The 17889-nt window shown below is 38.3% G+C and overlaps 1 protein-coding gene across 1 annotated transcript in view; it reads left to right on the top strand.

Annotated features, from left to right (window-relative positions):
• LOC105980479 (short-chain dehydrogenase/reductase family 16C member 6-like) overlaps positions 1–13035 on the top strand; it is a 19128-nt gene extending 6093 nt beyond the window's left edge. Inside the window, exons 3-6 of the mRNA XM_013009304.1 lie at positions 1114–1231; positions 3137–3299; positions 10564–10689; positions 12909–13035. Coding sequence (XP_012864758.1) covers positions 1114–1231; positions 3137–3299; positions 10564–10689; positions 12909–13035 — 534 coding nt within the window. The remainder of the gene's footprint in view (positions 1–1113; positions 1232–3136; positions 3300–10563; positions 10690–12908) is intronic.
• Positions 13036–17889: the final 4854 nt, after the last annotated feature.

The following is a 17889-nucleotide window of genomic DNA, read 5'->3' as shown; positions in this document are numbered from 1 at the left end:
GAGGAGGAGAGCCCAAAATAAGTTGGTTGCTGATAGCTTTTGCCTGAAATGCTAGGTATTCAGAAGGTTGAGATCCAGAAAAGCCATGAAACTCTTTTTTTTATTGTGAAAATACTGTACAGAGGGGTTACAATTATGCCATGAAACTCCTATCTCCAACTAACCACTAAAAAGCTAGAAGTGGAGCTGTGGCTCAGAGTGGTAGAGCACTAACCTTGAATGAAAAAGCTCAGAGACAGCATGCAGGCCCTGAGTTCAAGCCCCATAACTGACAAGAAAAAAGAAAATGGTCAGCATCCAAGCAGAAATTCAGCCATTTGATCCACAATTATAGAGCAAGGGTGATGAAGGCAAGATAATTTGTATGGTAAAGATGCTATTCTTTGATCAAGTGGCTGCTCTCTGTAGGTGAAATGCTGACATTGTTTAGGTTGTAAATATCTTAAAAATTGATGGTGATCATTGTCAAACTTTTACATCAGAATGACATAGTTGACAACATGATGATATGAAACATTTTGGTTTTATAATCATTGAAATGGAATGGTGAAATTATTGGGTATAATTCTTGCCTTTACTTTGTCTTTTCTGTTAAGACAAAAAGTACATACTTATCTAGTGTTCTGCATGTTTACCTCTGAGTTTTCATGGTCATGAATACCTAGACCCTAATCATTGCTAGTCAAAGTCACATTGTTGCAGAGAGATAGATCACCTTCAGAAAAATTTGTTGGAAAATGTTTTATTTTGATTTAAAAAAAAAGTCTTGCAAATAGCTCTTCCTCATTGAAAGGATTTGATAACTATGAACAAGGTTTAGAAAAAAGAACTTGGTATTAGGGGAGAAAGAATAGAAATTTTTCCAGAGATTACATATGAGCATGCAATTACCAGGGCGAGTGAAGCTTCCACTAAAACTCAGTTATCTCAAGCACCGTATCCCATTCCATTAACCCAGATAGGTGAGGAGCAAATCCTCATTATGTAAACTCTATCAGATAAGAGCAGTTAAATTTTCATAAAAATTTCAGAAAAGAGCTCTTGGTATTAGAAAAATTAAATGCAAAGATTTTTTTTAGTCAACCATAAATATAAAAAGAGTATGTCTTTTAGACTTACAAGGCCTTCCTCCCTGCCATGATTGAGGCTAACCATGGTCACTTGGTCTGCATTTCAAGCCTAGCAGGAACAATTGGACTTAATGGATTATCAGGTGAGTACTTCATTCAACGTGCTTTGGCTTTTACTCTGTCGATAGTACCCAGAAATTAGGACTGTTTAAAGATAGAGAGAAGCTCTTCCTGAACCAAGGAGAACATTTAGCTCTATTTATACATTTAGCTCTATTTATATCAGTTAGCTCTATCTATAATAGCAATGTAAGGAAAGATATTTTCCTCTTTTAGCAAGAGAAGAATATATCTATTGATTCCGTGTTCTTGTGTTAAGGAGGAATGAAAAGATTTCTGCCTTCTCATTTGGTATATCAAAGGGAGATATAAGCATGGGAATTTGGCCAACATGAATGACTTAAAAATTTTTTTTTCTTGGTTGTGGGGCTTGAACTCTGGGCCTGGGCTCTATCCCTCAGCTCTTCAGCTCAAGGATAGCACTCTGCCACTTGAGCCACAGAACCACTTCCAGTTTTCTGTGGTTTATTGGAGATAAGAGTATCACAGACTTTTCTGCCCAGGCTGGCTTTGAACTGTGATCCTCAGATCTCAGCCTCCTGAGTAGATAAGATTACAGACTTAAGCCACCAGTGCCCTGCTGAAAGAAAAGATTTTTAAAAATAATTCCCGAAAGAAGAACTTCACTAGCCATACAACAGACAAGGACCTCATATCTAAAATATTCTTAGAATTCAAAAAATTAAATCCCCCAACAACAAATCCTCAAAGAAACAACTGCCTGATTAATAAGTGGACTAAAGACTTAAAGAGAGTCTTCTCTGAAGAGGAAAGAAGAATGGCCAATAGACACATGAAAAAATATTCAACTTATCTGGCCATAAAAGAAATGCTAATCAAAACAACATTGAGATTCTACCTCATACAGTTAGAATGTCTATAATCAAGAAATCTAATAACAACAGATACTGGAAGGGATGTGGACAGAAGGGAGCCTTACTGCATTGTTGGTGGGAGTGTAAACTTGTTCAACCACTTTGGAAAGCAGTATGGAGGTTCCTCAAAAGACTTCACATAGAGCTCCCCTATGACCCAGCAATCCCACTTTTGAGCATTTACCCAGACAATCACAAACAAGACCACACTAAAGCTACCATCACAACTATGTTTATTGCAGCATTATTTACCATAGCTAAGATATGAAACCAACCCAGATGCCCCTCAGTAGATCAAGGAAATGTGATACACACACACACACACACACACACACACACACACACACACACACACACACACACACACACAAATGGAATTCTATGCTTCCATTAGAAAGAATGACACTGCCCCATTTGTTAGGAAATGGAAAGTCTTGGGGAAAAAAATCATATTAAGTGAAGTAAGCCAGACCCAAAGAAACATAGGTCCCATGGTTTCCTTTATTTGCAATAACTAGCATAAGTCTAGGATAATCTTATCAGATGAGCAGAATAGCTCAATAGCTACATACATATGACCATGTAAGATGATGCTAAGTGAAATGAACTCTAAGACATGAACACAAGAGGTTTGTTGTTGTTGTTTAATGTACTATGTGATGTCTTGTTTCTATGGTGTGTTCTTCCCCCTATGATTTATCTCCTATTGTCACTGTATTTGACTTGGGTACTCTGGGAAATATATATATATATATATATATATATATATATATATATATATATATATATATATATCTGAATTAGGGAAGGGGAACAATAAAATGGTGAGACAAAGGACAAAGGGGAACCAATACAACAGCAATATACATGAGACAATATGTTGGAAATGATCTATCCAACTTGGTAGGAGGGATTGAGGGGGGAGGGAAAGTGGGAGAAAAATGAGGGATAGAGTAATAAGTTTGATGAGAAGGGTACTTTTTACCTTACTTGTGTAACTGTAACCCTTCTGTACATCACCTTGACAATAAAAAAATAAATTTTAAAAATCCCCAAAATTAACTTATGAAGCTCTCTACTTTGTTTCAGATTATTGTGCAACTAAATTTGCAGCCTTTGGTTTCGCTGAGTCTCTCTTCTTTGAATTAGATCTGATCAAGAAAACTAACATTAAAACCACCATTATTTGTCCTTTTCTTATCAACACTGGAATGTTTGACGGCTGTGTATCCAAGTAAGTAAATTCTTTCTGTAATCTTTGCTTCTAATACTTTTCCAATAAATTCCAATTGTCATCTGGTAATTTTGGAGGCGTGAAATATGAACAGTAAGAACAAAGAAATAATTTGAATGCCTCATCTGGTCAAATAAAAACAAATTATATATGAGACAGGTGTTGGGGCACATGCTCATAATCCCCACACACTCAGGAGGCTGAGGCCAGAGGGATCTTTAGTTCAAGGCCAACCTTGGATGTGATTGAAAATTCCAGGCCAGCTGGAGTTACATTGTACAACCTAACTCAAAAGAACCAAAATTTTTTTCAATGCAAATGAAGTTAACAAATGTATTTAGCTTTAAAATAATATAATTATGAAGTTTTGTGCTAAAAATATACCTGAAATGCTAATCTGAACAAAGAAAACTTTTTCGAATATTTAGCATTGTGGAGCTGATCTTTTTGTGAATGTATTTGGAGCTTGAACTCAGGACCTGGGCACTGTCCCTGAGCTTCTTACTTCAAGGTTAGCACTCTACCACTTTGAGCCACAGTTCCACTTCTGGTTTTTGAGTGGTTGATTGGAGATAAAAGTCTAACAGGGAGTTTTCTGCCAGGGCTGGCTTTGAACTGCAATCTTCAGATCTCAGCCTCCTGCGTAGCTAGAATTATAGACATGAACCACCAGCACCCAGAAAGCTGATCATTTCTTTCCTGAAAAGCAGCACAATATCACCAAAGATAAAATATTTTAACACTAATCTACAAAGGGGAAATATCACAAAGTGATACTTTATATGTGTTAAGTTTTTCTAGAAAAGTTTAAAATAAAGTATAAATGAAGTATGACTGTTTTTACAAAAACTACTTTAGTAGAATGGGAACTTCTTTGTACAACTACTTAAAGATAATAAAAAAATGAAAAAGAAGAGTATATCAAAAAGTATATATTTAATAGGAAGATTGTTATGATTATTTCAATGATTAGAAAATGACCTGACATGAACCAAGACATGTAGCAACCACATCTGTAGGAAAGAGTGACAACCAACAAGAAAGCTGGCAAAAGACTATGAGGCTTTAGAGTCCACTGAAGCTATGAAATAAAACAAATTTCCAAAAATATTTTGAGGGCATATAGAGGGGAAATTTTTCAACCAAAGAGATTCTCTGGGTAGTCTAGATGCTGACCCAGGTAAAAAATTATAATCATTTAAAATCTCTGGAGATTTAGGGGCTGGGAAGGTGGCTTAGTGGAAGAGTGCTTGCCTTGCATTCATGAGGCCCTGGGTTTGTTTCCTCAGCACCACATAAGCAGAAAGAGCCAGAAGTGGCACTGTGGCTCAGGTGGTAGATTGGTAGCTTTGAGCTGAAGAGCTTAGGGACAGCACCCAGGCCCAGAGTTCAGGCCCCATGATAGACAAAAACAAAAAAAAAAACCTCTGGAGATTTATCAATGAGTATGCTAAAATCAGGAACCCTTACCCAACAAAACCTATGGGAACTCAGTAAGCATACTGGGAGGCCATGGCATTTGAACTCAGTATTGTACCCATGCCTTGTGGGACAGCTGTTTCAATGAACGTGGCAACAGTTGGTGTTCCACTTCCTTCAGCTTTCACAGGCGGAAGACCCACTCTGAAGCTTGATAGCAGGTAAGCACTGGAAGATCCCATATTCAGTAGCTACATGTAGTAGAAGGCCTATACTGAGTAAGTACCATGATCCATGGAAGGCTGTCTCTCATCCAATTCCCACTGGGTAGGGGAGATCTGGAGAGGGGCCACTGGTAAATAACTCAATTCTTTTTTCCAGAACAGATTGTAGACATAAAATCTGCAGCTAACTCAGCAGTCATGTATCTGGTCCTGGCTCCCCAAGCTTCCTAAGTTAAAAGATGAATTATAAGTTAGGAAGTTAATACCAACAGTGGCCCAGCCTCTGAACTCTGAAAACCTATCCAACATGGTGATGACAGCTAGATGGCAGCACTAGTTCCTAACATCCTGCACCAAGGTTCATATCTGTACTAAAAGGGTCAATTGATTCCTTTGTGACTTGTTTCCAAACCTCTCTTCACATTAATGTTGCTACTAGTGAAAGAGATGATTGGAGTGCTAGATACTGTGTAACTGTCATTGTCTTTCCAGTCCCCGATAGACCAATAAATGAAACACTCATCAGTGTTCTCTAGAAGGTACTTGACCAATTTGCCTTTGAAATGACAAAGCATGGTGTGTGGCTTTTTGTAAAACTATTGTGAACCAAAAGTTGACAAATGTTCCAAAGTTCAGAATTTAAAAAAAATAAATCTAGATATATTCACAGAAAGCTAGTAACCAGTATGACTAGCATATGTCCATGCTACTCAGAATCACTTGTAAATGGTCTGCTTTTAAAGGTTGGCATGCTTAGTTTTCTATGAACTAAAATGTGCTCATGTGTACATGTGCACACATACACATACATATTAGCAGAAGGGATTTATTTTATTTTGGGTAAAAATTGAATCTATTTTCCTTTTTTTATAACTTTTTATTGAGATTAAGTGATTACATAAATTTCACAAATTTCACAGAATTGTGAGATAGTGATACTTAGTTAAAGTCACAAACACATTCTAACCTTCATGAGGCAAATTGTCATTATTGTGGTCTACAAAGTTTGTGAAGTCTATGAGCTTTGACAATACAACTATTTCTTCCAAATCAGGTGATATGTACATTTCTTTCCTTTTGCTTAGTGTCAGCTGTTCCCTCTTTCCCTCTCATTCCCTCCCTCTCATTGCTGCCTTTGAGTTGCTTAGTTCATTTTCATCAATGTCCAGTGCAACTCATGGGCCCCTCTGTTGTATGTTTTCCCCTGTGTCCCTCTGATTCTGTGTCCTCCTCCTTGCTTCCCTCAGATGTGCGCATGTGTGTGTGTATTTCTGAGTGTGTGTGTGTGTGTGTGTGTGTATATATATACACCATATATATATGTACACACACACACACACACACACACACACACATATATATATATATATATATATATATATATATATATACACCATATATGTGGTCCACAACATGAGGTCATTTAGTAATGATATGGAAAGATAAGTGGAGGTCCTTTGTTTCTCCAGTCCTGTTTATTTTGTCATACCTCCTTGCATTTTGGATTTAACATCCACATATCAGGGAGACCATGTGCCATTTGTCTCTTTGCTCTTGGCTTACCTCACTCAAAATGATTTTTTCTAGTTCCATCCATTTCCCTGTGAATGCTATTATTTCGTCCTTTCTAATGGCTGCATAATACTCCATTGTATATAGGTACCACAATTTTTGGATCCATTCATCTGTAGTGGGGCATCTGGGTTGTTTCCATATCGTGGCTATTGTGAACATTGCTGCAGTGAACATGGAGGTGCATGTGTCCTTGTGTTCCTGTTGCTCATGGTAGATGCCTAGGAGTGGTATGGCTGGGTCATAGGAGAGGTCTATATTTAGCTTTCTGAGGTACTTCCAGACTGCTTTCCAAAGTAGTTGTATTCATGTACATTCCCACCAGGAGTGCAATAGGGATTCCTCTTTCTCCACATCCCCTCCAGCTTTTGTCTTTGGCTGAATTTAAGATGTGGGCCATTCTGACTGGGGTAAGGTGTTGTTTTCATTTGCATTTCCTTTACAACCAGGAAGGATGAACATTTCCTCATGTGTTTCTTTGCCATTTTTATCTCTTCTGAGAAGTCTCTCTTTAGTTCCCTTGCTCATTTAGTAATTGGTTTGTTAGGTTTGGAGGGATTAGTTTCTTAAGTTCCCTGTATATACTAGATATTAGGCCTTTATCTGTTACATTGCTTGTGAATATTTTTTCCCAATTAGTTGGCTGTCTTTCTAGTTTGGTTGCTATGTCTTTATCTGTGCAGAAACTTTTTTATTTTAAGGTAGCACCATATGTCAAGTCTCTCTCCAATTTGTTGTGACAGGAAGTTCCTGCCTGTGTCTATAAGTTCAAGTATCTCTCCTACTCTGTCCTGCAGTAGTTTCAGAGTTTCAGGTTTGATGTTAAGGTTTTTAACCCATTCTGAGTTGATGGTAGTGCATTGTGACAAGCTGGGGTCCACTTTTAGTTTTCTGCATGTAGCTGCCCAGTTTTCAACCAGTAGTTGAAGAGGCTGTGCTTCTTCCACTGTATGTCTTTGGCTCCTTTGTCAAATATCAGGCTGACTATATTATTTTATTTCTGAATCTTCTAACCTATTCAAATGGTCTTTGGGTCTGTTTTTGTGCCAGTACCAAGCTGTCTTTGTTATTATGGCTCTATAGTAGAGTTTGAAGTCTGGCATCAAGATCCCTCCTGTGTTGTCTTTTTTGCCTAGAATTTTTTTTTGGCTATTCTAGGTCTTTTGTTTTTTCATATGAATTTTTAGATTGTTTTCCTCTATTTCAGTAAAGTACATCATTGGGATTTTAATGGGAATTGCACTGAATTTGTATATCAATTTTCAGCAGTATGGCCATTTTCACTATATTAATTCTGCTTATCCAAGAACATGGAAGGTCTTTTCATTTCCTGGCATCCTCTATGATTTCTTTCTTTAGGCTTTTATAGTTCATTAAATAGCTCCTTTATATCTTTGGTTAGGTTAATTCCTGGATTTTTTTGAGGTTATTGTGAATGGGGTTGTTTCCTTGATTTCCCTTTCTGCTCGTACATTGCTGGTGTACAGAAAGGTAACTGATTTTTGTGGGTTAATTTTGTATCCTGCTATTTTGCCAAAGTGATTTATAAGTTCTAAGAGTTTGGAGGTAGAGTTTTTGGGATCATTGAGGTATAATATCATGTCATCTGCAAAAAAGGATAGTTTAACTTCTTCCTTCCCAATGCGGATCCCTATAATGTCTTTTTCTTGCCTTATTGCTTGGGCTAAGGATTCCAGAACTATATTGAAGAAGAGTGAAGAGAGTGGGTATCCTTGCCTTGTTTCTGTTTTTAGGAGAATTAGGGATTTATTTTAATATCCACCACCACTACCTCTGGCCTTCTTATTGTCTATTGCTCCCTTTTCCTGTTTTCAGTGTTGTTGAACTGAAAACTGTACTACTGTAAATACTGTGTTTATGCTAAATGTTTGCAAAGAGTTGATATAAGTAGTAGTGAACAAATGAATAAATAGTGGGCCATAGGTGTGTAAGACCTCCTGTAACTAAGTCAGGTCTAACTGCAGTTGCTGACTCCTGGGGACAACTCTCGTTCTGTGGTGTCCATGATCAGATAGCAGTACTGGAGTATATGTGGACCATTCAGAAAGATGGAAGGAAAGGGAAGGAGAAAGAAAGGAAAAGGGGAAGGGGTAGAGGAAAGGGAAGCAAAAGAAGGAAAGTAAGGAAAGGAAAAAGGAAAGGAAAAGTAAGGAAAGGAAAAGAAAGGAAAGGAAAGGGATTTGCGCTGCTATGTATAAGCAGAGGTGGTCTATTCTTTATTTATTTTTGTGGTGGTAATGGTGGTGGTACTTACAATAATATAAACATGCTCTGCCTTGAACTCGAGAATGCACTGAGTGAGCAAGGCCAGTGGAGAATATTTAATGACTGTACTTTGTAAATGACATGCCAGTAGTGTTGAAAGTTGTATTTTGAAAAGATAAATATTCATTTTATGCCTCAACAAATAAAAAAATAAAAGTGTCAATGTGGATGAGGTAGTCAGAGGAGAGTTGTCACCCTCATAATACAGGTGGCGGTCAAAGTCAGTCTCAGAGACAGGCATCTCTCATTCCTTGCCCTGGCCACTGAGTTTATTCATAGCAGACCAGAAAACAGACTATTGGGAAAAAAGTAGTACCACCAGTTAGCAACCTGGGCAGGAAGGGCTAGGGGTGAGGATAGGGCACAGGGGAGGCTTAAAGCCTAGATATGATATGACAAGGAACAAATAACATAGATTATACCATAAATAAATACAGAATGGAAAACTAGAGAAAAAAATCAATAAATCTAAAAGCTAGTTCTTTGAAAAGACTGACAAAATTAGTGAAGCTTCAGGTAGAATGACAAACAAGAAAAGAAAAACACTCAAACTAGTAAAAGCAATAATAAAAGGACAGCTATGTGCATATGACCATAGAAGATGATGCTAAGCGAAATGAACACCAAGATACGGACACAAGAAGTTTTATCTTTGTTGCTGTTGTTTTTTAATGTAATTATAATATACTGTGTGCTTTTTTTGTTTCTTTTGTATGTTCTTCCCCCATGGCATAATCCCTGTTGCCACTGTATTTGATTCCAGTATCCTGCATCTTGTATATACATTTTGCTAATTTGAGGAGGGGAAGGGAAATAACAAAATGCTGAAATAAGCATACAGGTTGACCCATTATAACAATGAGATGTACAAAACACTATGTTGAAAATGAACTTTACAGCTTCAGAGGAGTATGAAGGGAGAGAGAAGTTGGAGAGGTGGGGAGGGAAGGGATGATAGGGGAAAAACAAAGGAGGGGGTAACAATGCTGGATAGGAAATGTACTCATTACCTTACTTATGTAGCTGTAACCCCTTTGCACAGTATCTTTACAATTAAAAATATATTTTAAAAAGAATAAAAGGACATTAATACTGTTCTGCAAAAAAAACTAACCATAAGAAATATGAATGCTCATTTGCCAATAAACTTGACTTTGATCAAATGGAAAAATTCCTAGTGACATAGACCTGAGTTTAACTACTTACAAAGGAAATCATGAATAGAAATGAAATATTCAATCAGTAACCTAAAAACTTCACACACAGGGCTGAGAAGGTGGCTCAGTGGTAGGGTGCTTGCCTGGCATGCATGAGGCCCTGGGTTTGATTCCTCAGCACCATATAAGCAGAAAAAAACCAAAAGTGGTGCTGTGGCTCAAGTGGTAGAGCACTAGCCTTGAGCTGAAGAGCTGAGGGACAGTGCCCAGGCCCAGAGTTCAGGCCCCACGAACGACCAAAAAAAATCACACACAAAATCTCCTCATCCCTACAGCTTCCTAAGAAACTCTATCCAACATCTGAAAAGGGATTAAATATCAATTTTTTGAAAATTTCCCAAAACAAGATTACTGAACACTTCCCAACTTCCTTGTTGAATACAATATTACCTTGATACTAAAACCAGAAAAAAATCACAAGGGGAATGTAAAACACAAAACGACTAATTTTGGTTCAATTTACAGCAGCATATTACAATTAAATATCTATGTGTGACAATCAATGCTCATGATGACACTTTTATAATGCAATTTTTGTCATTCCAGGTATCCTCTCCTGTTACCTATACTGGAACCTAAGTATGTAGCCCAAAAGATTATTGATGCTATTTTACAGGAAAAAGTGTACTGCACTTTACCCAAATCTGCAAGTTTCATATTGTATCTTAAACAGTAAGTTAACTATGACTCAATATCCTTTAGGTTAGTTGTGAACAAATTGTCCAGTTACTGCTATTCTTTGGTCTAGAAAGTAATTTGCTGCTTTTTTTTAAAAGGACAGGAAGGAGAACTTTAATAGTACAAGCACAATTTATTGGCATATTAATAGCTGTGCTGTTTACTTAAAAACTTGGCAAACTTTAGCAACTATTTAGACCTTGCAGAGAAAGGCCTTGTTAATCCAACACAGAAACAAAACAAATAGCACAAATAGTTTGGAAGGTTTGGGGTTATATGTTGTTGGTTAGGCACTATTTCTTGTTTTATTGGCTTTGTGGGGGTTTTACTGTAGTCTTGCTTAAGGGGGGAAGGTGTATTGTTTTGATTTGGAGGATTGTGCTGTGTGATCAATCACTTGTGTTGACATCAACCTCACTATGGGCATAGGCAGGCTTCAAACTCATAATTCTCTGCATTAGCCTCCCAAGCACTGTGATTACAGGCATGATCCACCACACAAGGCTCTTTTGTATTTTAAGAGATTACATAATTTTATTAATACAATTTTGTTTTAAAACCAAAAAAACTTAAAGGTCTAAGCGTTTCTGGAGAAAAAAAACTAAATGTAGTCAAAAATTCAGCATTTCAGGCTAGGTGCTGGTGGTTTATACCTGTAATCCTAGCTACTCAGGAAGTTGAGATCTGAGGATCAGTATCTGAAGCCAGTCCAGATAGGGAAAGCTATGAGATGAAACTCTTCTTCCCAATTAATCACCAGAAAACTGGAAGTGGAGCTGTGGCTCAAAGTGGTAGAGGACTAGCCTTAAGCAAAAGAGTTCAGGGGCAGCACCAGGCTCTGAGTTCAAGCCCCATGACTGAAAAAAAACCCCAACATTTTATTTAACTTCCTAAAACCCCTTGCAATGAGATCTGGGGTACTAGAGGATCGATTCTGCCAAGGTTCACATTTAAATTTATGGAGTACCTACTGTGTCCCAGCTACTGCACTAAAAGCCTCACGTGAATTATATTACATTAAGAAAAAACAATATCTAAAAAGGAATTTTTGCATGGATAATCTGCTAAAATATGCTGGAATAAAGTTTCAAACCAAAATTTCCAACCTGCTTACAGAGCTGACACTTTGAACATTAGCATATTATGCCTTCCCTTACCCAAAATGCGTAGGGCCAGGATTTCAGGTTTTTTCAGACTTGGGATTATTTTGTATATCATTTACATAATGACAACATGGTATTACATAATGTTTACATATGAAATTCATTTGTTTCCCATACACCTCACATGCCTACACTGGAAGCAATATCATAATACTCTGTTCTGTTCAGTGCCACCTGCATTTTGGTTGTGACCTATTACCTGAGATTAGGTGTGGAATTTTCCACCTGTGACATCATGTAGATATTTTAAAAGTTCCAGAACAATTGGCATTATATTATTGGCAAACACTGTGCTTTCTTTACTATGTACAACTACCCAGAATTCCATCCAGCTGTAGCTGGCCTGATTTCTCAGGTAGGACAAAGGGCCTCACTGCATGAGCCCATCATACCTGTTCCTGCCTTTCTTATCATTCAGGACACAGGTAACTAGCCAGTTTGCTTGCTTCTTGGGGCAGAATGGATTTTTCTGAATGCCTCCTGATCCCTGTTGCTGCCTAGAATAGGACCTAACAGATAACAAACATGTTTGCCAAGTTGGATTGAAGAGAACAGGGCTGAAGTAAGCAGAAATGATCAGCAACCATAGCCTCTACCTCAGGAACTGATGTAAACTGATTCCAAATGTCAGGTGCACATTGAAATAGTCAAGACCACATTTAAAACTACGGGTTGGACTTGCTTCCTTATTTCTAACCTATATATAATCATATATATGTATATATAATCTTGATTGGTCTGGTTTTCTTACTAGTTTTCACTACTGTTCTTAGTCTATACATTAAAAAATATGGAGTAAATCAGAGGTCAATTAGACTGTTAAAGACCAGGATGAGTTATGCATCAAATGATTTTAAAGGATGTCAAAGATAATAGGCGTTGGAGTTGAGGACCATGTCGCCCTCAGCTGCAACACAGTAGCACTCTCTGTGATACTTTGCCTTAAGTAACACACAGTGCAGATCACCAGTGTGGAAGTTGCACTCCATCTCTGAGAAGCCATCACTTTGACTGCTCAGAGGATCATAACTTTTTTCTGTTTTTCTCTAGAATAATGACTCCAAAAATGACAGTTGCCATGGTTAAGTACCTTGGTGGGGAGACTATCATGGCTTCTTTCAAAGGACGAATGAAACCAAATACACTTCCACCTGAAACTAAGGAGAAACATCAGTAGCTCAAGCCTCAAAAGTGCTAATCAAATAAAAATACTAAATGATAGACTATTTGGAATTCCTCCGGACATTTAAAGCACTGCAGTATATACAGAATTGCTGAAGCCAGGTGTTGGTAGTTCATACCTGTAATCCTAGCAACTCAGGAGGTTGAGATCTGAAGATCATTGTTCAAAGCCAGTCCAGACAGCAAAGTCTGTGAGACTCTTACCTCCAATTAACCACCAGAAAACCAGAAATGGTACTGTGACTCCAATGATAGAGTACTAGCCTTGAGCAAAAAGGGTTCAGGGATAGTGCCCAGCCTTAAGTTCAAGCCCCATGACAGACAAAATAAAAAAGGATTGCTTAAGCTTTCAAAATTGTCAGTCTGCCAGTCTGCCATACCTGGGGGCACTTGCCTATAATCCCAGCAACTCAGGTGGAAGACAGAAGGATCACTGTCAAAGGTGAGCCTGGGTACAAACATGAAACTAGCTGACAATTCACTAAGGATGGAGAATTGTGTAATAAAGTGGTAGAGCATTTGCATAAAGCCCTGGGTCCAAGCTCCAGTTCTGCCCTCCATCCCCCTACCTACACCCTTCCCCCCCCAAAAATAAGGACCAACCTTATTTCCAGGTGACAGTGTGCACTAGTTACTACTTCCTCTTTTTTCTTTTATTTTTTATGGTTTTTATTGTAAAAATACAGAGGGGTTACAGTTACATGAGTAAGGTAATGAGTACATTTCCTATCGAGCATTGTTAACTCCTCCTTAGCTTTTCCCCTACCATCTCTTCCCTCCCACCTCCCCAACTCCCCCCCCCCAGTTGTAATGTTCGATTTCAACGTGGTGTCTTGTACATCTCATTGTTACAATGGTTCAACCCGTATCCTTATTTCAGCATTTTGTTATTTCCCTTCCCCTCCCCAAATTAGAAAAATGTATATACAAGATGCAGGGCACTGACATCAAATACAGTGAAAATAAGGGTTATACGGTAGGGGAAGAACATACAAGAGAAGCAAAAAAAATCACATAGTACATTTTAAATATGTTAAAAAATAATAGCAAGAAAGAAAAAATCACTTGTGTCCCTATCTTGGGGTTCATTTTACTTAACATCATCTTATATGGTCATATGTACATAGCTTTTGACTTTTTCTGCTTGTCCTAGACTTATACTAGTTATTGCAAATAAAGGAAACTATAGGACCTATGTTTCTTTGGGCCTGGCTTACTTGATTTAGTATAATTTTTCCAAGTCTTTCCATTTCCTAACAAATGGGGCAATGTCATTCTTTCTGATGGAGGCATGGAATTCCATTGTATAAATATACCACATTTTTTGATCCATTCATCTACTGAGGGGCATCTGGGTTGGTTCCATATCTTAGCTATGGGGAATAATGATGTGATAAACACAGTTGTGCTGGTAGCTTTAGTATAGCCTTATTTGTGATCATTTGGGTAAATGTCCAAAGGTGGGATTGCTGGGTCATAGGGAAGCTGTATGTGGAGTCTTATATTTTTTTTTGCTTTCTTTTTTTTCTTCTTCTTTTTTTTAATTGTGAAAATACTGTACAGAGGGGTTACAATTACATGGGCAAGATAATGAGTACATTTCTTATCAACCATTGTTGCCTCCTCCTTTATTTCCCCTTCCCATCCCATCCTCCCCCTACCCCCCCACCCAACCCTCCTCCCCCCCCTACCAAAGTTGTAAAGTTTGTTTTCAACATAACGACTTGTACATCTCATTGTTGCAATGGGTCCACCTGTATCCTTATTTAAACGATTTGTTTTTCCCTTCCCCTCCACAAATTACACCGACATCAAATACAGTGAAAACAGGGGTTATACTGTGGGGGAGGGACATACAAAGCTTCAAAGAAATAATCATATAAATGTGTTAGAAACAATCACATGAAAGAAGAAAACATTTAAATACATATCTTAGGCTTCATTTCCCTAAAATCAACTTATCTGACCTTTTCTGCTTGACTCAGACATATACTAGATATTGCAAATAAGGGAAACCATGGGACCTATGTTTCTTTGGGCCTGGCTTACTTCACTTAATATAATTTCTTCCAAGTCTTTCCATTTCTTAACAAATGGGGCAATGTCATTCTTTCTGATGGAGGCATAGAATTCCATTGTGTATATATACCACATTTTCTTAATCCATTCATCTACTGAGGGGCATCATGGTAAATAAGGCTGCAATAAACATAGTCGTGCTGATAGCTTTAGTGTAGTCTTGTTTGTGAACATTTGGGTAAATGCCCAAAAGTGGGATTGCTGGGTCATAGGGGCGCTCTTTGTGGAGTCTTTTGAGGAACCTCCATAGTGCTTTCCAAAGTGGTTGAACAAGTTTACGCTCCCACCAATATAGTAGTGTTCCCTTTTGGCCACATCCCTTCCAGCATCTTTTGTTATTAGATTTCTTGATTATAGTCATTCTAACTGGGGTGAGGTGAAATCTCAATGTTGTTTTGATTTGCATTTCTCTAATGGCCAGAGAAGTTGAGCATTTCTTCATGTGTCTATTAGCCATTCTTATTTGCTCTTCAGAGAAGTTTTAAGTCTTTAGCCCACTTATTAATGGGGCAGTTGTTTCTTTGAGGATTTGTTGTTGGGGGATTTAGTTTTTGAGTTCTAAGTATATTTTAGATATGAGACTTTTTTGGGGGGGATCCAGTTGTGGGGCCTGAATTCTGGGCCTGGGCGCTGTCCCTCAGCTCTTCAGCTCAAGGCTAGCCCGCTACCACTTGAGACCCAGCACCACTTCCGGATTTTTCTGCGTATGTGGTGCTGAGGAATGGAACCCAGGGCCTCATGCATGCAAGGCAAGCACTCTACCACTGAGCCACCTTCTCAGTCCCTAGATATGGGACTCTTGTCTGTTATATTCTTTTTGTTTTTTAGACATAGGGTCTATATAGCCAAGGCTGGCCTTGAATTTGCAATCTTCCTGCCTCTGTCTCCCAAAAACTGCCTCTGTCTCCCAAAAACTGGGATTATAGATGTATGCCACCTTAGCAGATCATATTGACATTTATCTAAACACCTAAATTATCTAAGTTTCTTCTCTCAGTATTTGGGGTTTGAACTGAGGGCCTCCTCTTTGCCAAGCAAGGACTACACAACTTAAGCCAGACTCCCAACCCTTGATGCTTCTGTTACTTTTCAAAAAGGCCCTCATTTTTATGTCAAGATCCCCCTAGATAATGATCCTTGTATTTGTATTTACCTCATAGTTGGGATGGCAGGTTCACACCACTGTATCTAGCTCTGTGTGTGTGTATGTGTGTGTGTGTGTGTGTGTATGCAGGTGCACACATGTGCATGTGCATTCCTGGGCCTTTAATTCAAGACCTACGTGCTATTGCTGGGGGTGTTTTTGCTCAAGGCTAGCACACTCTACCACTTGAGGCACAGCTCTGTTTCCAGCATTTTGGTGAGTAATTGGAGATAAGAGTTTCATGGACTTTTCTGCCCAAGCTGACTTCAAACTATGATCCTCAGATCTTAGTTTCCTGAGTAGCAAGTGATAAATGGGATTTCAATCATGAGATACAGAGAAGCTATGTTTTGAGAGGGTGAATTGGGACTCTTGGAAAGCCAGAAACTAAAAGTGGACTCCTGTCCCAAATACCTGCAGCCCAGAAAGTTGCTTGTACAAAACTTTTTTTTAAACAAGTCGTTTAAGGATTCAGGTGGACCTGTTGCAACAATGAGAAGTACAAGTTGTCATGTCAAAAATGAGCTTTACAAAGTCGGTGGGGGGGGGAGGAAGGCTTAGGTGGGGGGGGTAGGGGGAGGCTAGGAAGTGATGTGAAGAGTAAACAAAGGAGGAGGCTGCAATGCTTGGTAAGAAATGTATGCATTATCCTGCCCATGTAATTGTAACCCCTCTGTACAGTATGTTCACAAATAAAATAAAATAATAAATTTTCAAAAAATAATAAAATTAAAAAAAACATTTTTGTTAATAAGTTTTTTGTGAAAATACCGTACAGAGGGGTTACAATTACATGAGCAAGGTAATAAGTAAATTTCTTATCAAGAATTGTTGCCTCCTCCTTTGTTTTTCCCCTACCATCCCTGCCCTCCCATCTCCATGACTACATTCCCCCCTCACCCCAACCCCCGCCACCAAAGTTGTAAAATTCGTTTTCAACATAGCATTTTGTACATCTCATTGTTGCGATGGGTCCATCGGTATCCCTATTTAAACAATTTGTTTTTAAAGGCAAAAAACACATGTTTGGGGTGGGTCCTAAACCCAATGAAAGCATTAAGCAAAGCAAACCATATAAGAGAACCATGAAGAGAAGGCATTGTCTGTAGCAAAACTTTCCTGGGGAAAGTCCAGCATGTCACATCTGCAATTCAAAGAATGGCCTGCCTTACATCTAAGCTTTTCAGAACTGGGTGAAAAGCCCCTACCACCCAGCAAGGCACCAGGATGGCTGTGAGAACAAGGCAGGTTTCTTAGACACAGTATCCTTGTTTCACTAAGTCTACAGGCATGAGCCACTGGGTCTTTCAAACTTTTCATCTGGACTGGTCCTCCTGTTCACAGCCTCCCAAGTAATTAAGATTGGCTTGAGCCACCATACCTACCCTTCTTATCATTTTTAGTTCAATAACTAAAAACATGGACTTTTCAATAAACTATGAACATAAATTTATAAAACTACATTAATGCAAATTGGTCCTAACTTAATTTTAAGAATAAAAAATATTTTTTAAAAGTGGTAATTTTAAGTAATGACTTTATATATCAATGTTTTAGGCTGATAATTTTTCAACATATTTAAGATGCATATTAATTTTTTGGGGGGGGCGTCCAGTTGTGGGGCCT

The sequence above is a fragment of the Dipodomys ordii genome, unplaced genomic scaffold (assembly GCF_000151885.1).
Source record: "Dipodomys ordii isolate 6190 unplaced genomic scaffold, Dord_2.0 Scaffold9, whole genome shotgun sequence".
Classification (NCBI taxonomy): Eukaryota; Metazoa; Chordata; class Mammalia; order Rodentia; family Heteromyidae; genus Dipodomys; species Dipodomys ordii.
This window is presented reverse-complemented; position numbering and strand designations above follow the sequence as displayed.